The sequence below is a fragment of the Panthera onca genome, chromosome B4 (assembly GCF_046562875.1).
Source record: "Panthera onca isolate mPanOnc1 chromosome B4, mPanOnc1 haplotype 2, whole genome shotgun sequence".
Lineage (NCBI taxonomy): Eukaryota > Metazoa > Chordata > Mammalia > Carnivora > Felidae > Panthera > Panthera onca.
In genome coordinates, this window is record NC_138345.1 from 46,559,296 (window position 1) to 46,584,900 (window position 25,605).

The following is a 25,605-nucleotide window of genomic DNA, read 5'->3' on the forward strand; positions in this document are numbered from 1 at the left end:
CCGTGGACACGTTTTAATTATCCACTCTCCCAAGGATGCATACCAGCTGCCTCCAATAATATGAGCACTGTGGCTCCGTGTGAGAACCTGCATGCTGGAGGATTGTGCTTGCTGGGCACAGGCACCTGCAACATAAAATAACTTTTAATTTGCCTCAGTAGTGGCAGACTGTTTCCCAGAACAGCCTCATTGGCTACACTTCCTCTGGACCTTTGTGTTTGCTGTTCCTTTAGTCTGAAATAATTGTCCCCTGGACTCTTCAAGGGACTGTCTTCTCACTAGTGAGATCTCAGCTCAATTATCACTGCTTCCCAGAGGCCTTGCCCAAGCTCACAGTTGTCCCCACAACCTGTCCTCCCCAGGTTACTCTCCATCATTTTTATTTGTTTGTTACATCATAGCATTTTTCACAGTTTGAAATTATCTGTGATCATTTATTCATTATCTGTCTTCTCCACAGCAACGGATGCTGTCCTGGCCACTAGGCATCTAGTATAGCCCTAGCATATGGTGGGTTCAACTGAGTAAATGAATGAAACAATTATAATAAATAATATTGCAGTATCACCCTGTTCAATGCTGTATGATTGGAGAAGCAAGCAACATAACAGGCGTGAGAGGTGGGAATAACTTCTTATAAGGATCCTAAAGGACAGACAGGAGGCCCGGGTCATCAGTGCCTTCTGCACTCCTCTCAGTTCCACAAGCCTACACGTTAATATCCATCCCCCACCCCCTTTTTAAAACTAAGTTCCACAGGGCCTCAGCCCTCCGGCCGGCAAATCCCAACCAGTCCGCAGGGGGGCGCCCAGAACACGCTGGCCGGGGAGAACTAAAACTACATTTCCCGGCACCCCGCGCGCCGGTGACCCGCTTCCGGAGTGCGCGGAAGACATGGCGGCGCCCGAGGAGCACGATTCTCCGACTGAAGCGCCTCAGCCGGCGGTGCAAGAGGAGGAAACTAAAACTTTTAAAGATCTGGTGAGCGTGGATGACTCAGGCTTTTCTTTGTACTGCTGACACTGGGCGCAGGCAGAGTCCATTTGCCTTAGGTTCCGGCTAACAGTGTATAGACGCAGCTGGGGCCTAGCTTGGGTTTCCTTCAGAATTTCCGAAACTTGGGTTCCAGACGCTCTCCCTAAGCCTCTGGGTTTGGATGGTGGGAGGGCTGCCCGTCCCTGAGAGTACCCATTTGCGCTTTTCTCCCTTTTGGTGTGGCGACGTTTGTATTTGTAAGTTCCCCCCTCCCCTCCTCGGAGTAAGATGCAACGGGTTTGGATGCTGACCCAAGTCACTTACTAGGGGCACGTTGTTACCTCGCGGTGCCTCACTTTCCACATCTGTAAATTGGGGGTAATAATACGTACTTCAGCGAATTGTGAGGCTTGAATGAAATAGTGCACGTGAAGAGCTTGGGTTTGTCTCTTTGAGTAGAAAGTGTTAAGTCTTGAAGTACTGCTGTCTCCTAGTGCTCATAAAGAGCGGACCGAGTAGGCTCGCAATACTTCTTGAATCCAAGCGTGAGGGATGCACATGTCACCAGCAGGGTGGCTCCGATAGTCATTTAATTAGGATGGAGGCAGGGGCGCCTGGGTGGCTCAGTGGGTTAAGCAGCCGACTTTGGCTCGGGTCACGATCTTGTGGTTCCCGGGTTCCAGCCTGGCTGCGGCTCTGTGCTGACAGCTCAGAGCTTGGAGCCTGCTTCGGATTTTGTGTTAACCCCCTCTCTGCCCCTCCCCTGCTCATGCTCTCTCTTTCTCTCAAAAATAAAATAAACATTTAAAAAAAATTAGCTGGGAGGCAAGTGTGTGTGTTCCTCTTTGCTAAAGTGTATTTTTCTGAATTCTAAGGGTGTGACAGATGTGTTGTGTGAAGCTTGTGACCAGTTGGGATGGACAAAGCCCACAAAGATCCAGATTGAAGCTATTCCTTTGGCCTTACAAGGTAGGTTGAAATTAAACATGTGGCTTAATACAGGTTCAGTATGAAGTTATACTCAATCAACTACTTAACCACTTTTGAGAGCTGTTGTTGTATACTTCAAGTAATAAAAATATGGTCACTAAAGATACAAAATTTGTGGCGTATTGGCTTTTGAAAAAGTAATTCTGTTCTACTGAGCTTACTTTCTATAAGGAGATTTGTTGTTTGCAACAGGTGCTAACTTTAAGGACACACTGGATTAAAGTGTATGAACAAGAAACTTGTTAGGAATTATGAATCAGTAAGTGCAGATTTACATAAGGGTGCCTGGAACACACATCAGTATCTAGAGGAGTTGGGAGCTCTCGCTTTGTGAGACGTGTTTATCAGATTTTCAGAAGAATGGCTAATGTGTTTGATGACTAGTGGGACTGAAACTAACAGGGTGAACTTTCATGGGAGTAGAGGTAAAGTCCTGCTCTTAGATTCCCAAAGCCCAGCTTCACAGTGTTAGGGTTGGTGGTAAAAGAGACCTAGCAATGTTCACTGAAATTCATTAAGTTCCATAGAGAAAATGAATGGAATCTTAGCTACATTAGTATAAGAGATTTTCCAGGCAAGCAAAAAAAAAAAAAAAGAAACAAAAATGTATGAACGTATCCGTATGTAGAATTTACCCCTCACTCTGAATTCCTCTCCCATATGTCCCAGGTTAAGAACTCTTGAACTAGCTCTAGTGAGAGAAATGCCTTTGCTGGTTAGAACACATCTAGAATATTATGCTTACTTCTGGGGCCCAGTTTTGAGGGACCAAGAGTGGCAGTGAGTGTGGTATAGTAACAAGAATAGTCCTAAATAGTTAAAGGACCTGAGTGCATTCAGTCTGCAGAAGAGTAGATCTGGATGGATATGGTAACTGACTTCAGTGATTTGGAGAGCTGTCATGTGGGAAAGTAATTAGACTTACTCTATGAAATTCCATTTGCTCCTTCTATAAATAGTAAGTATCTGATACAAGTGTAAGGCACCAGAAGTTAAGATTCTGCCCACTCTAAGAACTTAGAGTCTAGTAAGGAGACAATTATAAATCTATTACAAAGTGAACTGGGACATAAGAAAGTTACATTCCAAGTGCACTGAGGGAGGAGAAGAGATTACTACTCATTGGAATGGACTAGAGTAAACTTTAGTTTTTGGCTGGAAAGGTTGGAAGGACATTCAAGCGGAACCTTGAAGACTGAATAAGATTTAGACATTCGTGCATGATGGGAGGGGAGGACCTTCTAGGCATAGGGAACAATATGAAAAAAAAGCTAAGGAGGCTGGAACACATGGGCATGTGTGGAGGCTTGCAACTACTTAATAGAGAATAGGGAAGGGATTAGTAAAGTCTTTGGGGCCAGATTATGCAGGACTTAAATGTGGGTAAAGGAATTTGGTCTTTGTTCCATGGGCAGTGGAGTGCCTTTGGGGATTATTTTTTTAGCAGGAGAATGAAATGCTTAGAGTTGTTTTCTTGGACTATTAATCTCATAGCTTTATAAGGAAATTTAGAGATGAGAGACAAGAGGCTGGGAGACCAATTAGGAGGGCATCGCGGTAATTTTGGCAATAAATAAAGGGTAGGGTAGAGGTAGTGAGAAAGAAAGAAAAATGATAGAAAAGGAGTCATCATGATTTTATAACTAGTTAGTTAATGGAAGGCAAGGGGTAGGGAAATCTAGGATCGTTGCCTGTGTGTTTAGGACATATTACTGGTGTAAAAAGGGAACATAGGAGGAAAAATAATTTTAGGAAAGAGGAGTTCAGTTGGAAATAATTGATTTCGGGCATCAAAGAAATAGACTTGACTGACGCACAGGTGGAATCTGGGAATTAGAGCTTGATTAAGAGTCCAGAACTGGATGCAGATACCACATCCAAAGAGAAGTTGTAGCTGAAACTGTGGAAATGGCTGAGGTTGCCACATACGGTCAAGAGATGACAAGGGGAGAAATGGAGACTCAATAACAGGTTGAAAATCATGAGAGGACAGTTTCATACAAATTAGGTAAGGGAGAGTGTTTTAGGGAGGGGGTTGTAAACACTTTCAAGTTGTCTAGAACGCTAAGAGGATGAGGATTGTGTAAAGGCCATTAGTGGGGAAGAAGTTTCGGCAGTCAGAAGCACTGGAATTGCTTTAAAAAGCAAAAAGAAGGGTTGGTGCTTTCTGGCATTTTCCTGCCTGCCCTACAGCATGTGTTGGAAGAATGAACCCAAATTAGGGGGTGGTAATAATTCTTAAATTATTTATAATGTTTTCAGTAAAAAGTTTGTATTTAATGCAGGAGAAAGTAGGAGTCCATGAAAGATTACTAGGAACTGAGTAATGTGACTGATATAATCATCATGGAAAGTATTCTTATTCTTGAGGTTATCTCATTCTAAGGAGCAGTTTACAAATGCTTCATTTAAAAAACCTATAGATGCTGGCTCTAAGCAAGAGATTTAAATAATCTAACAAAGTTTTTCTTTTGTCTTCTCTTAAATTAACTTTAAAATTTAGTTTGAGTACTAATGATGGTGTCAGTTTCTACAAAATTATGGCATCCTGGGTCCATCCATTGTTCTTAAACTTACAACAATTCTGAAAGGCAGGAATGATTATTTTATTGGTGATGGCCAGTGGATTAAGTACCTTGGGTGGGTGCACATAACTTGTTATCAGTAGAGCTAGAATTTGAATAATAGGATGTTCTAGTGAAAAGCCTGTGTTCTTGGCCCTATATTATAGTGTTACAGTGGGGAGAGCAAAATCTTTTGATGATTTTTGAGGATGCTTTTCTTCCCATCTGTTTCATGTATTAAGTTTATTTTTCAAAAAAATTTTTTAACATTTTAATCTGTTTTTGAGAGACACAGCACAAACAGGGGAGGGACAGAGAGAGAGGGAGACACAGAATCCGAAGCAGGCTCCAGGCACCAATCTGTCAGCACAGAGCCCAATGGGGGCTCGAACCCACCATCCGTGAGATCATGACCTGAGCTGAAGTCGGACGCTTAACCGACTGAGCCACCCAGACACTCCATATTAAGTTTATTTTTAATTCAGAGATCACTCAAAGTCCTCTAGGAATTTCAGACAGTTTTTTGAATGGCTGCCATATACCAAGTAGTTGTGTTAGGTGCTAGCAGTGTGGCAGGTGAATGAATTTATTCCTGCTCCTCTTACTGGGTGTTCATTCTACACAGATACTACCACTGGAAAGGCTTACAGGTTGTGAGAAGAAGAAAAGAGATAATAGAGAAAAATAATTTCACAAAGTGAATATTGCTTTGTGGGCGGTGGGCGTTACAGCCACATGGATTGAGAGACTTAAGCTCCTTTATCTCCCTAAATCTTTCTTGTATACCCCTTTCTTCTGAAATTTTAAGACTTCCCTTGAAAGAAAAGGGGAACAGATCCCAGTGGGTGTGTTTTTGTTCTTGTTCTTGTTTTTATTTTCCTGTTCTAGAAGGTGTGTTGTACCCAGGCAGGGAGGGCAGAATCCCCACAAAGTTGGGGAATAAAAGGCTTTGGAAGCCCTTAGCTCACAAATAGGTAGAGGCTGTTGCAATGCATTATCACTTACCCTACAACCAAGAGGAACATTAAAGTTAGTAAATGAGGGAGAAATTTTATCCGTATATTGTCATTTGTTGCTCTGACCTTTACAAAATTAGTGCATTGTCTGGTCTGACTTATAATTCACATCTACACCTGTACTTTTATAGGTAACATCGATGTTACTGTTTAGAAGGGTAAATGGTAGAATTCACTAGACTATGGCATTGTTCGCTCTGGCTTGGCAGGATCCTAGTTTAAGTGATCAATGTCTAAAAGACGGATGTTGAGAAGTCTGCTCTACTTGATATCAATCACTCTCCTTTCTTGAGCTCTCTTCCTCCTCAATTTCAAGTCAGTATTATCTTCTGTCTTTCCAGCTATTCTTTATGAGATTCTTCTGGTTCCTTTCCTTTTTCCTTGTAAGGTTAATTCTATCTTTATCCTTTTTTTTTTTCCTCACTCTGAAAACACTACTAAGATTTCTCATCCAGTCCTGAAGCTTTAACACTATCTGCATCAATGAGTCTCAGCCAGTGCTCATCAGAATTACCTGTCTTACTTGTAAAACAGTAGAGATTTCTAGAGTCACTGAATCAGAATTTCCACATGTGTGACCTGGGCATGTATAGGTATAAGAATCCCATAGGTTATTCTGATGTGTCTGCCTTTGGGGGAGCAAAACTGTTAGGATGCTCCCACTTCTGTGTTTCTAGCCTGTACTTCTCTGCTGAGCTCCAAACAAGTGCGTCCAACTGGTTTTTAGATATTTCTCTCTGAGCCTGTTGCAGAAACCTCAAGTTCCTATGTTCAAACCAGAGTCATTGTTTTCCTCACCAGAGCTAATTTTCTATATACCCTTAGAAACCCATGTGTCAACCACATTTTCTTTCATTACTTTGTACATCTCGTTTTTATCCTCACTGTCTTGCCTCAGTTCAGACCACCATACTAACTCCCCTGGTATCCTAACTGAGCTCTTACTTTCCTGTGTGTTCCCCATTCTGTTAAGGTCATCTTAGGTCATGAGGAAGAGAGTCACCCAGGTAACCTCGGAGAAAAGGGGTTTATTGTAGGGTTAATCTCTAGGTAAGGAAATCTCAGCAGTTATATACAGTCAGGGAACAATGTGAGCATCAACCGTGGAGGTCATTATCACTAGGAAGCAATCTCAGCAGGCGCTGTTGGAGTGCACAGCTACCTTGTGAGCTGCAGCCAGCCAGCCTAGAGATGGTGGCCTTGGTTTGGGAGTTAATTTCCAAATCTTATAGTTACGGCTTGATTGGTGATAACAGACCATGGGGACCTCTTCTTAAGGGATTACTTACGGCATTCTTCCCTCAGAAGAAGCAGTGTAAATGCATGTACTGTTGAGCTCCTTGGCTCATTATGCCATCAGGCATAGGGATTATCTTCCTAAGGAGTAACATTGATCGTCATGTTCCCTGCTTAAAATCCTTTAATTCTCTCTCTTACAGGAAGGCATCAAAACACCCTATCATGGCTTTCTAGCCTCATTCTTCTCCCTCTCCCTCCTTAACATTTCTGTGCATTGTACTTCTCACTCTCCCTGCACATGGCTGTGTTCTTTACAGCCTCCATCCTCTGTTCTCTTATAGGAACGTGCTTCCTTTCTTTCTTTGCTTAATTCCAGATTTAATTTACTCATCAGGTCTGTTAGCCTTTCCTGACTCCCCTGGGCAGTGAGTTACTCCTTCCGTTGTGTTCTCACTGTATGTTGTAGGGGCCTGTTGTAAAGCCCTTATCACATTATATCATATTTGTGTATGTCACCCCTGGGTTTTAAGCTTACCTGGGACAGAGACTATGTCTTCTGTCTGTTCAACCTTCCTCTCCCTCCAGTTCATCAAATATTTATTCACTGTCTACTTTGTGCCCACGTTGTGTCATTGTAGAAAAAGGGAAATAATGCAGAGAGCGTTTCTTTGCTGTTAGAGGTTTTCTTTTTCTTCCTAGGTCGTGATATCATCGGGCTGGCAGAAACTGGCTCTGGAAAAACGGGGGCCTTCGCTTTGCCCATTCTGAATGCACTGTTGGAGACGCCCCAGCGATTGTTTGCCTTAGTTCTCACGCCCACTCGGGAGTTGGCCTTTCAGATCTCAGAGCAGTTTGAAGCCCTGGGGTCTTCCATTGGTGTGCAAAGCGGTAAGTGTCTGACAGGAAAGGAACTGTAGAGTTTCTTCATAAGTTGAAAATGAATGGAAAAGGAGAATAGAAGCAAATATTATTAACATGACTTTATTGACCTTAAGAGCGAATTTGGTATTTTAGCTTTAGGGAAAGTTATACGGGAAGAAAAATTTAAGTAGAAATCTAGCACTGGCTTAAAACGTATTCAGTGAACTATGGAAAAAATTGAGGGTCTCTGTTCTGTATTCTTTTTGTTTCTGTAGCTGTGATTGTAGGTGGAATCGATTCAATGTCCCAGTCTCTGGCCCTGGCGAAAAAACCACATGTAATAATTGGTGAGTAATTGACAACGGTAAAAGGCACTGACAACGATGAATTGGAGAAGATCTGTCCATGTTGCATAAAACTTATTTGTGTAGAAAGATTTTGAAGAAAGGATTTTTGTGGTCTTGTTTTATTTTTTAATTTCCGAAATTTTGGGGGGCTTGGTGGGTCGGGTGGTTGGTAACTTTTCTTTTTGTCCTAGTTCTTAAACATTGCCCTTTCTCTTCAACCTTTCTTGATAGCAACTCCTGGTCGACTGATAGACCACTTGGAAAATACAAAAGGTTTCAACTTAAGAGCCCTCAAATACTTGGTTATGGATGAGGCAGACCGAATATTGAATATGGATTTTGAGACAGAGGTGAGCACCCAGTTTCTTTCCTCATCGTAGGGCATCTCAAGTGCCCTCTTTCAAACTTTGGTTCATTGCACAACTGCTTTGTGGAATACTATATCATTATCAGTTAATTTAAACATTTCTGCTGCCTTTTTTTCAGTCTTGGTGTTCCTCACGTTGTCAGTGCCTCAGTATCCTCTAGAGAATATAGTCTGACTGTAGTTTTAGAGATGAGAAATTTCTACCAGATTTCGTTTCTATTTTATTTGATATATACCTCTTTCGTATACCTTGAAATATTTTTATTTTCTGTCATCATAGCTGACCCACTCATAACTTAGTTGATGAACACTTTTGACTTTTCTCTTAGATTAGCTCTACTGTAATTTAAACTGTTCTTTTCTCTGAGTGGCATTTTTTTAAAACAGCATATAGTATGGTACAAATAATAAATATTCAATAAATTTTAGCTGAATTGAATGGAATTTTTGAGTTCCCAAATTCCCACAGTGATATATTTAGTTTTTCATTCTCTGCTTCACAAAGAGCATTTGTAAATATCCACTCTAAATGTTACGTTGGTATCCTTTCTTTGTGCCTTAGGTTGACAAGATCCTCAAAGTGATTCCCCGAGATCGGAAAACGTTTCTCTTCTCAGCCACCATGACCAAGAAGGTGAAGTTTTCTAGCACTTCTGATTTCTTCTTTATTAAGTGATAAGTAAAAACAGCATTTAGGAATCAGTGTACTATTCCAGGTTTTTTCTGCAGGTGCAAAAACTTCAGCGAGCAGCACTGAAGAATCCTGTGAAATGTGCTGTTTCCTCCAAATACCAGACAGTTGAGAAATTACAGCAATATTACCTTTTTATTCCTTCTAAATTCAAGGTAAAGTGTTTACTTTGATCGTTCCTGCCTCTCCCTCTCCTTCCTCACTAAAGCATCTGAAAGTGTGTCCACTTTTGATTAGCTAAGAGTTGTGCTACTGTTTGTTTTAGAACACATACTGTGCTTATATTTATCACTGATAAAGTCAAACATTCCGGGAATTCACAGCATGCTAAACCACAATAATGAAGTCATGATGTAATTCCTTTCCAGCCCCGTTCTTGAAGTAGTTTTTCTTTTGTCTCCTGATTATGTGGCTTTTTTATAGGCAAGGGACCCTCGTTTTATGCTTTGATGTAGGGACTTTTCCTGGTTGCCGAGTATAGATTTCCTTGTGCTTGGCTCCAGGCATGTGAAATTCATGGTTCACAGAGATGATAATGCTGCTTCAGGAGTGCAAACTGGCAGCTGGGGTCTGGGTAATTGAGAGTCAACTATAGGCTTAGTTTTTTAGATAATTTATCTTCCCGGGACTCCAGTCTTTTCTTCAGATCAGTTACTTCCATTGATTGTTTTGGGTTTGTAACTTAGGATACCTACCTGGTTTACATTCTAAATGAACTGGCTGGAAACTCCTTTATGATATTCTGCAGCACCTGTAACAATACTCAGAGAACAGCTTTGCTGCTTCGAAATCTTGGATTCACTGCTATCCCCCTCCATGGACAGATGAGTCAGGTAAAGATTCTTTGGCATCATTAGTGGTGAAACGTGGTGTGAAAAGGGTAAAGCTTATAGCAGTAGTTCTATACAATAACAACATGAGGTGTTCATGCATCTTTTCAGAATTGTTTTGATTTTACGGGCTTTAAAGTGTTGCTCTAGTTGCTTACTTCCTCCTTTTAGGATAGTAAGAGGCTCAAATTAGAAGATTTCATAGTTACTTGTCTGGTATGGAAGCTTTTCAGTTGATTTATTCAGCCCTAGTGCTAACGTTGATTCTTTGGTCTCTAAAGATGTTTCATAAATTATTTTTCAACTATCTGTCATGTTAAACAATCCCCATTTCCTGTTAGTATTTTCTAGCCTCGTCTTAAATATTTTTTTGTTGCTTCCATGTTTCCTTCTGATCTGTGGAGCCTAGTTTGGACTTAGGGGAAACATCCTTTTAAAAATTTCTGTCTTGGTTCTTATATTTAGTGTTTCTAGTTTGTGTGTCTTAGATTCTGAGATTCCTTAGTTTATCAAGATTAACATTCTTTTCATTTCTTTTCATCATGTCAGAGCAAACGCTTAGGATCCCTTAATAAGTTTAAGGCAAAGGCTCGTTCTATTCTTCTAGCAACTGATGTTGCAAGCCGAGGTTTGGACATACCTCATGTGGATGTAGTTGTTAACTTTGACATTCCTACCCATTCCAAGGTGAGTCCCATTGCTGACCTGACTTTCTTTAAAAAAAAAATTTTTTTAATGTTGATTTGATGTGTAATGTTTTTTTTTGAGAGAGAGACAGAATGTGAATGGGGGGGGAGGAGAGAGAGGGAGACACAGAATCTGAGGAAGGCTCCAGACTCTTGAGCTGTCAGCACAGAGCCCCATGTGGGGCTTGAACCTACAAACTATGAGATCATGACCTGAGCGGAAGTCGGACACTCAGCTGACTCAGCCACCCTGCTGACTTGACTTTCTAGTTTTGAACTGTATTTCTTTCTTTCTTTTTTTTTTTTAAATTGAGGTATAATTGACATAAAAGATTAGTTTTAGTTGTATAACATAATGGTATGATGTTTGTATATATCAAAAAATGATTGCCACAAGTCTAGTTACCATACATTGTTATATGAGTTTTTTTTCTTGCACTGAGAACTTTTAAGGTCTACTCTCTTAGCAGCTTTCAAATGTGTAATATAGTATTATTAACTATTTTTGCTATGCTGTGCATTTCACTCCCATGGCTTACTTGTATTATAACTTGAGGTTTGTACTTTCTGACTCCCTTCACCCAGTTGATTCCCTACTCCCATTATTTCCACCTTTGGAAACCACCAAATATGTTGTCTATGTTATGAGCTCAGTTTGTTTTTTTTTAGATTCCACATATAAGTTAGATCATACACTATTTATTTTTTTCAGACTTATTTCACTTAGCATAATGTCTTTAACGTCCATCTCTATTATTGCAGATGGTAAGATTCAACTCTTTTTTATGGCTGAATAATATTCCAATGCGTCCAAAGTGTATTTTTTAAAAATATTCTTTTTTTTTTTTTAATGTTTACTTATTTATTTTGAGAGGGAAGGAGAGAATCCCAAGCAAGCTCTGTTGCTGTCAGAGCAGAGCCCTACATGGGACTCGATCCCATGACCGCAAGATCATGACCTGAGCTGAAATCAAGAGTCAGATGCTTAACTGATTGGGCCACCCAGATGCCCCTCCAAACTGTGTTTCTTAATGGAATGTTTTCTGTATCCTTTTTTTTTTTCTTCTTAATCCTTTATTGGTTAAGTATCAAAAACTGGGAAAGCTCTTGATTTATTTTATTCTCGTTATCTTGCATGTGCCTGAGGATGTGATATTAATAAATGTGAATGAAGGTAGCCAAAGAGAGGTGTGAGATCACAGGAGTAGATGCAGCACGTGCTGATCTTTGTCAGTCTTACTTCTTCAGAGTCGTCAGCTTGTGGTTCTCAGTGTATCTCAGGGTTTCTCAGCCTTGGCACTATTAATGTTTTGGGCCAGCAGATTCTTTGCTGTGGGGCTGTCCTTCGCATTGTAGGATGCTTAGCAGCATTCCTGGCCTCTACCCATAGGTGACATTATGACAACCGCATATGTGTTCTGACATTTCCAAATATCCCTGGGGAGGACAGAATTGCCCCCAGAACAACTAGTATCTCTTGGCTTTGTGTTTAACTGCTGTAGACAAGGTGCTGTCTCATTTGATTTTCCCAATAACTCTGAGTGTGGGCATGTGTTTCTATCCCTGTTTTATAGATAGAAACCAAGATTCGAAGAGGCTATGTGACTTGTAGATAGTTGTGTAGCTGGTAGGTGGTAAGACCAGAGCCATGATGCAGGTCTGCCTCTAGATCCAGTGCTGTTTTTCTCTAGACCATGTTGTCAGCAGCCATGTAGATATGCTTTAGATTTGTCTTTCTGTAAAGAAAAGAGAGTCAGTTTTGTGCTGCAAGGAAAATAAAAAAGATGAAGTAGCTTTATCTGAACAAATTGCCCAGTCCATTTTTCCATGTTTCAACATGAGTTTATTTCCTTTCAGAAGTTTGCAGTAAGACTTTGTGTTCATAGTTTTTTATTTAAATTTTATGTAACTCAGATTTATTTATGCTTTTTTTCTCAGGATTATATCCATCGAGTAGGTCGAACCGCTCGAGCTGGGCGTTCTGGAAAGGCTATCACCTTTGTCACACAGTAAGTAAATTGACTTCAGGAGCAGAACAATGCAGAGAAAAGAGCAGAGCTTTGGTGCAGACTGACTTGGTGGCCTGACTTTGCCACTTACTGTAATAGTCATTTAAGCTCCTTCATGTTGTTTTCAGCATTTGTAAAATGGAAATAATGGTATCTACTTAACAGAGCATTAATGAAGATTATATACATATGTATATATATACACACGTGTGTGTGTATATATATATATGTATGATCTAATGTAGCATTTGGCATATAGAAACACACAAACCCCTGCTCCTTCTTTCAACTGCTGAAGCTGGAGAGTAGTGACTTTTCCCTCAACTCAGAGTATTAGAATAATTATTTTGATTTTGCTTAAAAAACTTTAGGGGCGCCTGGGTGGCTCAGTCGGTTAAGCGTCCGACTTCGGCTCAGGTCACGATCTCACTGTCTGTGAGTTCGAGCCCTGCGTCGGGCTCTGTGCTGACTGCTCAGAGCCTGGAGCCTGTTTCAGATTCTGTGTCTCCCTCTCTCTCTGACCCTCCCCCGTTCATGCTCTGTCTCTCTCTGTCTCAAAAATAAATAAACGTTAAAAAAATCTAAAAAAATTAAAATAAAAAACTTTAATGTTTATTTTTGACAGACAGAGCATTAGCAGGGGAGGGGCAGAGAGAGAGGGAGACACAAAATCCGAAGCAGGCTCCAGGCTCCGAGCTGTCAGCACAGAGCCCGACATGGGGCTCCAGCACAAACCACGAGATCATGCCGAAGTCAAACACTTAACCGACTGAGCCACCCAGGCGCCCCGATTTTGTTTTTAGAGAGACAAAATTTTGGCTTTTCTGGGAGTAAAAATATGTTGGGTGATCTTCTAGTGGGCTCTGTACCAAAGATTGCTCTAATCAGTATTCTGGATTCAGTATTGTTTAAAACTAGCGTCAGTTGCCTCATACCGCATAATGTGTAGTTTGGGAATGGAGAGACAACTGCGTTGTCAGCCAGCCAAAACCACACCAATTTTCCTTCCTCAGGTATGATGTAGAACTCTTCCAGCGCATAGAACACTTAATTGGGAAGAAACTGCCTGTCTTTCCAACACAGGATGATGAGGTTATGATGCTGACAGAGCGTGTCACTGAAGCCCAAAGATTTGCCCGAATGGTATGCAACTTACTTTTTCACCAACTTTTATGCAAATAATGGTAACTACGTGCTAGATGCTGTTGGATTAATCCTCATAACTAACTGCAGGAAGTATTATTTTATTCTAAATTTAAGATGAGCATACTAACGTGTAGAGATGGTAGGTAATTTGAATCGAGGTCTGGACTCAGTCTGACCACAGTGACCACATGCTCAGCCACTGTTCATGTTTCACATGTGGCAAGAAAACCTCTGGATTTGAGATCAGAAGACCCAGCTGTGAATTGGACATTGTGGTTTGAACAATGCGTCTGACCTCTCGGAATCAGTTCCTTGCCTGTAAATTGGAAATAACAGTTACCTTGATCCTTATAGAGGTTTTTTGGGCATCAGATAAGCTAACGTGAACTGCATTGTAACTAACAGTAAGTAGCAGTAATAATAACGGTGAGGATGGGAAGATTGTAAAAGAGAATCCTAGCAAGTGCTATCTGCTCCCTAGAGTTCTAGTCGGGGGGATGAAGAAACTTTGCCCCTGGGCTGCTTTCTGAGTAGCTGAGGCGTGGACTTGTGTTTTTCTGCTCACATAGAACTCTCATTTGGTATTTTGGTTTATAAAAGTATTAGATATACATTGGAAAGAATTTCAGAAAATATGGAAAAGATTAAAATAGTAAATGAGACATGAGTTATCCCCCACGGTGAACATTTGGCTCTTGATAACATTTGGCTATTTTTCTTTTTTTAGCCATAATTAGATGTTATCTAATTGTATATGATTAACATTTTTTCTATTTTAACAAATATAGAGCAATGTGATCACTTCTCAGTGGCTACAAAAAATGCCATTATAAATATATAACATGACTTACATGGGTGTATATTTATGTTTTTTCACATGTTTTGTGTTTTAACTAGTACCATGTTGGACATCCTAGTATGTACAGCTTTGTGTACTCGTTTCCTTAGAATAAATTCCTAAAAGTAGAATTAGTTGTCGGGCCGAGGAGTAAATGGAGTTAAAATTTGAATTCATACAGAATACCAGATTCCTCCCTCTCCCACCAGAAGAGCTGTCGGCAACAGTTTATGTGGGTGTCCCCACACCTTGACAAATACTAGATACTACCATTCTCTTAAATCTTTGCTGGCCTGCCATGTGTAAATAATAGCTTATTGTTTTAATTTTCATGTAAACATTTTTGTGTATTGGGGTTTTGGTCTTCTCCCTTTGTTAGTGTGAGGTATTAGGGAGTTATGTAGTGTTTTTTTTTTTTTTTTTTATGTTTATTTTTGAGAGAGAAAGAGCGTGAGTGGGGGAGGGGCAGAGAGTAGGAGACACAGAAATCGAAGCAGGCTCCAGGAGTTGCCAGCACAGAGCCCAACACGGGGCTTGAACTCAAGAACTGCAAGATCATGACCTGAGCTGAAGTCAGCTGCTTAACCGACTGAGCCACCCAGGTGCCCCGGTGTTGGATTTTAAGGAGAGGAGAGCAGGATGTGTTACCCTCAGTGACAGTAATTCATTTTCAATCCCATCCTTTCTCTTTTCTTGCAGGAGTTAAGGGAGCATGGAGAAAAGAAGAAACGCGTGCGGGAGGACACTGGGGACAATGACGACACGGAGGGTGCTATGGGTGTCAGGAACAAGGTCGCTGGAGGGAAAATGAAGAAACGGAAAGGCCGTTAATTTCTTTTATAAAGAGTTGATTTAAGCCTTTTGTTTCGTATAAGGGGATTGTAGAAGAGGATGAAGCCCCCCTCCAGCACAGTTCCTCAGACCGAAATCTGTCACAGTGATGTCGAGAACCTGCTCATCTACTTGAGCACTTGCTTTCCTTCCGTAGGGTGCCATTACCGCACACCGCTCTTTACGGTGCTCGTGTCAGCTTTAGTTTCTTGGTCACGAGATGAGTAGGATGTGTTCTTTTATCACTTCACACAGACCTTTTGCTTTTTCAGCTGCAAGTCAAGGACTAGGTTGATGGAGCTCTGGACCTGTATTTGTAAAGGGAAGAAGCTTCTATATTTGTAAAACTGGTGGTACTTAAGCAATCTCAGCTTGTGCTTCATTAGACCAAATGTGGACTAATAAATTTACCTACTATTTTTAAAAGATTCAAACTCCTTGAAAACCTTTACGGGTTGAGGGACTTTACAGATTTAATTAAGATCTTAAGAAATTGACAGTGGCAGTTATGTGGCGAAATCATTGCTTGTTCTTAATTAAGGTAAACATTATTTATGATTTTTAAAGATCTGCAAAGGAACGAGGTGATGGATGGCTTTGAATGGGAAGTCCTGCTTAAAAGGTGGTTGTGTTTTTCTTGGGGATGGATCAAAGGCCTTAAGTAAGACTGCAGAGTCTCTTAGATCCCTAGGTACATTCACTTCCCTGACTGCTCGGTTTAAGAAGACTGTTTTCGGGTTAGGAAGAAGACTGCTCGGGTTAGGAAGACTGGTTTCTTCTCTTTTGTCTCCATCTATATGGCTACATAACTCAGAATATGTAAAGCTGGATCATCAGCTCCTGGAGAGAAAATAGACCATGGCTCTGTAGAGACTGGGTCAGATAGGGGAAAGTTGATGGAAATCAGAAACAGCTGTGAGCTTCACGGTCATGAATAGTCTTGTGCCCTGAAGACTTTCAACTCATAGAAGATGCCTAATCATTTTTGTCAAATGTAACAATTTTATTAGAAGAGAAAGGGTCTGAATTGGCAGAACCAGGGTGAAGAGATTCCAGTGGTTTAAGATTGAGTTTTGAAGAGAAACTTTCTATGTATATCTTAATGGAAAGTGCGTCTTAGAGTCAAAGTATCTGGCAAGAAGTGAAAAATAGATGTCAGTAAAATTCTCTGTGGTAGTCAGGTGTGGATGGTTACTTGCAGGAAGATCTTTATAAATATAGGGTACATTCTGCCAGAAACGTATCCTAAGAGGAATGCCTGTGGATAAGGCATTTATAATTAATTGAAATCTAAACACATGGATTATTTTGTTTAGGTTGCTCCAAATTTCATTGCTCCTCGTTATGGTGCATTTGAGTGAAGGTTAAATTAGAAAAATTAGGAGTCAGTAAGAAAGAAGGAAAGGAGAAAAAGGGTAGAAGAAAAGCAGGAGTCAAGTAGTTGAGTGGGGGCCATAACTGTGACTTTGTTTTGAATTGTGGGTATGATTGGAGGCTAATTCTCCCTGAATGTTGTATTTTCCAGATGGAACTTTCTGCAGTGGCTTGGATAATAGCAACACTTTCTCTCTGAGCCTTTGGGTAAAAGTGAATGGAGGGTTGCTGTTGTCATTCATTGGAGGACTTCAGAAGCAAGCTGACATTGAATTGGGGTGTGGGTGGTGGGTAAGGAGAAGAGATTGGAATTATCCTGAAGGTGTCTGAACTTTCTAAAAAAGTGGAGTCTCTCACATAGGGTCCGTGGACCCCTGAAGTATGTGCCTATTTCTGGGGAGACTGAAAGGGTTAAAAACTGCTCTAAAGCTTAGCTGTTGTCTCTAAAGTATACATGTAATTATGCTTTGCTAGGATGGGACGATAGGATACTAAGCAAAGAAACGTGGATGATGCATCTTTAGGCATATTAGTAGGTCCAGACTGTAAGCTAGAGTCCTACACAGAACAAATAAAGATATTACTATGGAGGACAGGAGGCACAGAAATAAATGAATGTGATCTGTTAGTAAATGAGGACAGAGCTGTGAGTTTGTGCTATTATTTAGATCTGTTCTTCATGTTCCCTTATCCTCTAAGGTAATGTTGCGAAGTCTTGCTGCTGAAACCCTCATCAAGATGTGTGTTAGTTTCCTAGGGCTGCCATAACAAAGTCCTACAAACTGGGTGGCTTAAAACAACAGAAATTGATTGGCTCACGGTTCTGGCAACTGGAAGTCTGAGATGGTGTTAGCAGGGCCATGCATCATCTGAAACCTCTAGAGAAGACTCCTTGCCTCTTCCTAGCTTCTGGTGGTTGCTGGCAATCCTTGGTGTTGCTTGGCTTGTGGCAACATAACTCTAATCTCTGCCTCCCTCTCGATGTAACCTTCTTCCTCATGTGTCTGTGTCTTCACATGGCCTTCCTCTAAGGATACCAGTCATTGGATTTAGGGTGCACCCTAATCCAGTGTGACCTCATCATAACCAATTATATCTGCAAAGACCCTATTTCCAAATAAGGTCACACTCTGGAGTTCTAGGTAGACACAAATTTTAGGGGGAGATTATTAATCCAGTGCAGACCATCTTTCTGTACTGCTATATTCTTTGGGGTTTAAGACTGCATTGTGGAATAGAAATGGCAGATAGAGTTGATTACAAAGAAAGTGGAGAAAAGACAGAAGGTAGGTCTTCAGAAATAGTAAGATGGGTAGACGTATAGAAGTTTAAAATGACATTCTTTTAAATGAAATGTAAATTATTTTTGCAGTCAGTGTACCAGAGGCTCTAGTTTCATGAGTAGGAAGGGTGTTTCTGGCCTTTCTTCTGTTTTCTTCTTGATCTAATCCCTTAGTTCTGCTTTCCTGATTTAAGAAACAGAGCTTCAAAATAACCCACCAACCTCTCTCCCTCCCCTAATTGCAAACAATTCCCACATCTAATTTTTATGCCTTTAAAAAAAAAAAAAAAATATATATATATATATATATATTTTCAATATATGAAGTTTATTGTCAAATCGGTTTCCATACGACACCCAGTGCTCATCCCAAAAGGTGCCCTCTTCAATACCCATCACCCACCCTCCCCTCCCTCCCACCCCCCATCAACCCTCAGTTTGTTCTCAGTTTTTAAGAGTCTCTTCTGCTTTGGCTCTCTCCCACTCTAACCTCCTTTTTTTTTTTTTTTTTTTTTTTTTTCCCTTCCCCTCCCCTATGGGTTTCTGTTAAGTTTCTCAGGATCCACATAAGAGTGAACACATATGGTATCTGTCTTTCTCTGTATGGCTTATTTCACTTAGCATAATACTCTCCAGTTCCATCCATGTTGCTACAAAGGGCCATATTTCATTCTTTCTCATTGCCACGTAGTACTCCATTGTGTATATAAACCACAATTTCTTTATCCATTCATCAGTTGATGGACATTTAGGCTCTTTCCATAATTTGGCTATTGTTGAAAGTGCTGCTATAAACATTGGGGTACAAGTGCCCCTATGCATCAGTACTCCTGTATCCCTTGGGTAAATTCCTAGCAGTGCTATTGCTGGGTCATAGGGTCTATTTTTAATTTTTTGAGGAACCTCCACACTGTTTTCCAGAGCAGCTGCACCAGTTTGCATTCCCACCAACAGTGCAAGAGGGTTGCCATTTCTCCACATCCTCTCCAGCATCTATAGTCTCCTGATTTGTTCATTTTGGCCACTCTGACTGGCGTGAGGTGATATCTGAGTGTGGTTTTGATTTGTATTTCCCTGATGAGGAGTGACGTTGAGCATCTTTTCATGTGCTTGTTGGCCATCCGGATGTCTTCTTTAGAGAAGTGTCTATTCATGTTTTCTGCCCATTTCTTCACTGGGTTATTTGTTTTTCGGGTGTGGAGTTTGGTGAGCTCTTTATAGATTTTGGATACTAGCCCTTTGTCCGATATGTCACTTGCAAATATCTTTTCCCATTGCGTTGGTTGCCTTTTAGTTTTGTTGGTTGTTTCCTTTGCTATGCAGAAGCTTTTTATCTTCATAAGGTCCCAGTAGTTCATTTTTGCTTTTAATTCCCTTGCCTAAAAATATTTTTGAGAGGGGGTGCCTGTGTGGCTTAGTTGGTTAAGTCTGACTTCAGCTCAGGTCATGATCTCACGGTTTGTGAGTTCAAGCCCTGCGTTGGGCTCTGTGCTGACAGCTCGGAGCATGGAGCCTGCTTGGGATTCTGTCTCACTCTCTCTCTGCCCCTCACCCATGCGTGCTCTCTTTGTCTCTCTCTCTCTCAAAAATACACTTAAAAAAAATTAAAATTTTTTTTTAATGTTTATTTATTTACTTAGCACATGTGGGTGCATGTGTGGGGGAGGGGCAGAGAGAGGGAGAGGGAGAGAATCCCAAGCAGGCTCTGAGCTGTCAGCACGGAGCCCAATTTGGGACTCCAACTCATGAACCATGAGATTATGACCTGAGCCGAGATCAAGAGTTGGAGGCTTAACCGACTGAGCCACCCAGGTGTGCCTAATTTGTATGCCTTAATAAAGGAAATAGCTTGTGATAGTCATGTGATGCTGGCCCAGAGAAAATTTCCCCCTTATTTCTCACCTGAATCATGAAGCCACTTTACATTCGTTGTATCATGGCTTCATGATACTAGCTAACTTGGTTTTACTTCCTCTGTCCAGAACTACAGTGAGAGGAGGAAAATATCTCTGCCTTAAGAAGGGGTGCAAGGGTCCTGGGATAGGGTTTTAGTTGGGTAGGCTATTCCAGGCTTAAAGCAGGTCCAGAATTCCAGGCACTCTGGAACTTAAGGGTGCTCTGAAGGGATTCCAGTGGTTGCCAAGAGGGGTCTAGACTCAACTAGGTTATGATTATTGTTTCTTAGTCCCTGAAAGATGTGATAAATATCCTAAAACTTGTCTGACTTCTATAAAACTATCTGGCTTACAGCCAAATGTTTTCCAGGTAGCTTTCTATCTGTAGATAATATCCAAAAGTCTAAATCAGAGATTGTCTACCCCAGCTCCCTCAAAGCCCTGGAAAAGGAGATCAGAAAGAACCACAGCCTGTGGCATTGGTTACGAAAAGTGAAGGCATCCGTGTTATCAAAAGCAGGTAACAAAATAACATCAAGAAAGTATGTTCTGGGGCACCTGGGTGGCTCAGTTAAGCGTCCGATTCTCGCAGCTTGGAATTCTCTCTCTTTCTCTCTGCCTTCTCCGCTTGTGTGCATGCACACACATGCTCTCTGCCCCTGTCTCTAAATAACCATCAAAAAAAAAAAAAAAATGTTCCAAGATCTTGAAATTAGAGAATATACAAGAAGTTTTAATCCACACACTTCTTAAGGTGAAATCAAGCCTCAGGGCAGATAATAAGTCAGGGTGTGAGTCATCTCTTTAGTTGGAATGACAAGAGACCCAGACCTTGGCACTAGAGATTCAAGGGTTACCCACACCCACATTCCTTTTCATGCCTCACCTGTCCCAGGAATGCACTAAAACTCCAGCTAAAAATAACTACAGAAACTCGAACTCTGGGAAGTAGCACTGAACAGCCTACCCTAGAGTGAAGAGCTGGTTTATGCCAAGTGGAAGACGGACAGGAAGAAAATGGGCTCATGTGGGACCATGTAATCTCTAGGATGTGGGCCCTGATGTCTGCTCATACTCTTGGAAGTTTTTGTTTACAAGCTATCCCTCCACCTGATATTTTCATTAACCTATGGGTGCCATGTTGGTGCTGGAAGAAGCCAGAAGGATGGGGGAATGCAACAGAGTATATAGGCAAAATGTTAGTCAAAAGACCTATTGACTGTTACTATGTGACCTCATGGGAGTTACTGAACCTCAGTTTCTCTTCGCTAACATGGAAATAAGATCATCCGTCCTATCTGCCTCACAGAGTCTTGAACCTAGTTTTTGTGTTTTGTGTTTTTAAATTCTGTTGTCTCCCTCCCTTCCGGTGTCTGCTGTATCCCAGCTACAGTGCCAGGTACCAGGAAGACAACACTGAAGAAAAAAGTCAGATGCTGTTTTTGCTGAACTCAGCCTTAGGTAAATTCAGGATTTGTCTTAGCATTGTGTTGTGATTATGCTTGTCTAGAGGGCAGGGACCATGGCTTATTTGTGGATGTAATTTTAACATCTCATAGGTCCCAGCACACAGCATTTGTTCAATATCTGTCATTTTCTGGAACATACTCTTGGCAATTTTACATGTGTTGTCTCTAGTTCCTTGAATAATCCTGAAAGGTAGATATTATTGTTCCCATTATAAGCTGTAAGGGCACACTGTGAAATCTGCTCCTTAAGAGTTTTGGGACTGTGGGCAAGTTTTTCAGCCTTTTTGTGTTTCAGTCTTACCTGAAGAAATGCAGATAGCGATATACCTTCCTCACGGGGTTGTGAGGTTTAAGTGAGGTAGACTGTGGCTTATCATATGATTAATACGTGTTATCCATTATGATTATCATTATTGTTACTGTGATTACAGATGGAGAGTAGCTAAGTAGCTTGCCCAGGTCACATAGCACATAAGGGGTCAAGCAAAATTTGGTTTCAGGACTCGGCTCTTGATACTATATACACTGTGTGTGTGTGTGTGTGTGTGTGTGTGTGTGTGTGTGTGTCTATAATTGCATATTATTCATTCAGGAAGTGCTTACTGAATGAATGATTGAACCATAATATATATTTTTTCTTTTGGAAAAATCTCTTCTACCAGCAAATAAGTAAGTATTACCTAAATGAGCTTTCAGACTTAACCTATTGGGAAGTCTGGGGGGAGAATATGAAATTTTCATTTCCACCAGTAGATGGCAGAAGGAAGAAAAGATACCTCTGAATGGGCAGGAGTTCTCATCCTGAGCAGAAGGATAAATACTGAGCAGGGACTGAGACGTGGTGGCTGATCACAAGGGCTCTTGATGTCATGTGTGGCCCACAGTGACGAAAGGGGGCCAGAGTGCATATGAGAACTCCCCACAGGTATGTAAAAGGCTCAGCCTTCAAGATCTAGGTTGACCCACAAGACAGGCCTTGGGAGACTGAAGTAAGCTGAAGTTCAGATGTAGTAAGAACACAAAGTTGCCTTCTGCTATTCTGTCTTCAGTTTCAGTCTACATTCCCTTTTCATGTTACAGGCAGCTCTGTTCTCTTACAGAAGTGTGCCCTTCCCTCCTGGGGTTTTGATGAAGTCGCTTGCCCTCTGTTTATGTCCTCCCTCAACCCACACCCCAGCCTGTAACCTATGGGTGCTGTTATTCACCCCCTTCCTACCCCAGTACATGTGCTTTGTGTTTATGAATGTAAATTCTCTGAGCCATTAATCCCCTTCTGTTGTATCCCTCTATCTTACTGCATATCCATCTAATAAGCTTTATCTATTGCCCTCCCTCCTCTGTCGCATCAGCTTGGTGCTGGTTAGCTGGTGAGCCACTCATTTGTCCATTCTGTCCTAAAGATGTCTTTCGGCTCCAAGTGATGGGGAAATGTCCCTCTGGTTCCATAAGAAGGCATGGTGGTCAGAAATACTGGGCTACCTCCGCTCTCTCTCACTTCTGTGCTGGCTCTTCTCCAAGCATTCCTTTGCGGGAGGAGGCTGCGGGTGACTCCTGCTCAATACCTGCCTTCTTAGAAACTCTAACCCAACCTATTTAATGCAGCACCAACTTCAAGCCAACATCCTTGTTGTGTTTTCTGGGTGGGTCAAGAGAGTGGGGACCGCCAGAAGATTTCTTATTTGACATACTCTGTTTGTACATAGTAATGGTCTGTTTGTGATTCTTTACCATAAGGCGGTGGAGAGCCCGCTGTGTGCTAGGCATTTGCTAGGGGCTTGGCATATATCACTGCATTTACTGGAGGTAATGACTCATCTCATGAGGAAACATGGACAAGCTTGTTTACGATATGTTAAAACCACATCCTTGTCATTTCTTATTCTGCATCTTCCACGATTTCATGCATGCATCGAAGGGTGTTCAAGCACTTTTGCACGGTGGGCTTAGGCTAATAAAATGAAGTAGAGATTCGGTTACATCATAGTTAATCTGTGGCTTCTGATTCCATTTCATCGATTTGTGGTGGAATTCAAAGGGCTGGGGGTGAGGGGGAAGTGAGGAAGATGCCTCTCGGCACTGTAGTTTTATATTTTCACCACATTCCTACAAAATGAATAAATCTGACATTTGGACTCTGCCATTCTATTCACGTGCAAAACCTCACACAAAATCAGAATTTTAGGGTTGAGAGGATCTTGGTGAAGAACCAGATTAGATTGTTCATTTTTCCTTAGAGTAAAGGAAAGTATGTGCATGTTTATAAGTTTGAGTATTTCTTTCAGATTATTTATTTTGAAAGTGGGGAGGGGCATAGAGAGAGGGAGAGAATCCTAAACAGGCTCCAAGCTGTCAGTGCAGAGCTGGATGTGGGGGCTTGATCTCCCGAATTATGAGATCATGACCTGAGTGGAAATCAAGAGTCGGATGCTTAACTGACTGAGCCACCCAGGCACCTCCGTAAGTTTGGATAGGTTTTGTATTGTGCTTATGAGGTTATAGCTCTTTAAAGAGAGACACTGAAATAGACTCCTGTTCTTCAAAAAAGTTCTAGTGGAATTTTGTTCATAATCCCTGCCTAAGGAAGAAAATACTTGCTTTTCAGGACTAATGTCTTAAGACTAGAGTCTCTTTTTTGAGAAGAGTAGTGGAAGATGTTGGGGGACAGAAGTGTGTTTTAGAAAACCCTGATTGGCCTAACCTATTTTCCTAATAAATGCCAGTATTGTCCCAAACCAGGCTGTAGGTGCTGTGTTGGGAGGAGTGTGGGTAAGTCGTATTCATACCTCACCTCTTCAGCATCTTTGTCCAGGTGAACTCCAATCGTGTGTGATCACCAAGGGCAGCCTAGAAGGAGGCAAAAGTTCCTACGAGGACAAGGGACAGACTGAAATTTCTGTGGGAATAGAGAAGAGCGACTCACCTCTATGTTGATCACCTGGGTAGGGTGCAGGGACAGAGAGGAAAGGAGGGGGAGAAGCATGTCCTGTAGGAGTTATAGCCTGTACATAAACTGCAGAGTTTTAAGGTACTCAGCAGCAGTACAGTCATTTCCTGCCCCTTCTCCTCCATTCTCCTCGCTTCCTGGGTTTCCCACTGGCCAGTGGCCTGTGGCCAGGGCTCATTTCTCTCTCCCCTATGGCCTAGAAGGGTGGTTTCCATGGTGGGGCACATGCATCTAGGGGAGTGTATGACAGTTCGTTGGGGTGTGGGAAGAAAATACTAGAATTTTTTGTACCTTATTTTAAACTCATCCTCTAATTTCTATTTTTGTGTTTTATAAAGTACATAAAAGTATGGGAATACCAATTTATAATGAATATGTACAAGTATGGAAGTTTGTTAAAGTGACGTTAAATAGAGGTATACTATCAGGAAGGGTTAAGACTAAAGCTCTAGGGAATTTTATTTTATTTTATTTTTTAACTTTATTTTGAGAGAGAGAGAGAGAGAGAGAGAGAGAAAATCTCAAGCAGGCTTTGTGCTGTCAGTACAGAGCCTGACAAGGGGCTTGATTTCATGAACTGTGAGATCGTGACCTGAGTCGAGATCAAGAGTCAAATGCTTAACTTAGCCACCCAGGCACCCCTCTAGGGAATTATTCTGACAACACTCCTTTAAAAGGATTATTTCATGTTTCATTCTGAAATGAATTAAAAAAAAAAATTTTTTTTTAATATGTATTTATTTTTGAGACAGAGCATGAACAGGGGAGGGTCAGAGAGAGAGGGAGACACAGAATCTGAAACAGGCTCCAGGCTCTGAGCTGTCAGCACAGAGCTCGACTCGGGGCTCAAACTCACGGACTGTGAGATCATGACCTGAGCCGAAGTCAGACGCTTAACCGACTGAGCCAACCGGGCGCCACACCTGAAATGAATTTTTAAATAAAACTTTGATAAATCCTTACATCTATATATAACTTTTTTTATTTCCAAAAAATTTTTAAATGTTTTATTTATTTTTGAGGAGAGAGAGAGAGACAGAGCGTGAGCAGGGGAAGGGCAGAAAGAGAGAGGCACAGAATCTGAAGCTGTCAGCTCAGAGCCTGATGCAGGGCTTGAACCCATGAACCGTGAGATATGACCTGAGCTGAAGTCAGACGCTTAGCCAACTGAGCCACCCAGGTGCCCTTTTTTGACTTGTTTTAATTTAATTTAATTTAATTTTTTTTTTTTTAAGAGCAGTTTTAGGTTCA

General features: G+C 41.3%; 1 protein-coding gene across 1 annotated transcript; it reads left to right on the top strand.

The window, feature by feature from the left end:
* Nucleotides 1-851: 851 nt before the first annotated feature.
* DDX47 (DEAD-box helicase 47) lies at nucleotides 852-15,806 on the top strand. The gene is made up of 12 exons (XM_060658336.2): nucleotides 852-981; nucleotides 1,851-1,944; nucleotides 7,484-7,672; nucleotides 7,921-7,992; nucleotides 8,224-8,342; nucleotides 8,922-8,993; nucleotides 9,089-9,205; nucleotides 9,737-9,883; nucleotides 10,430-10,567; nucleotides 12,505-12,575; nucleotides 13,589-13,718; nucleotides 15,259-15,806. Exons 1-12 carry the CDS (start codon nucleotides 895-897, stop codon nucleotides 15,388-15,390), a joined length of 1,368 nt encoding a protein of 455 aa, XP_060514319.1. The 5' UTR covers nucleotides 852-894; the 3' UTR covers nucleotides 15,391-15,806.
* The last annotated feature ends 9,799 nt before the right edge of the window (nucleotides 15,807-25,605 follow it).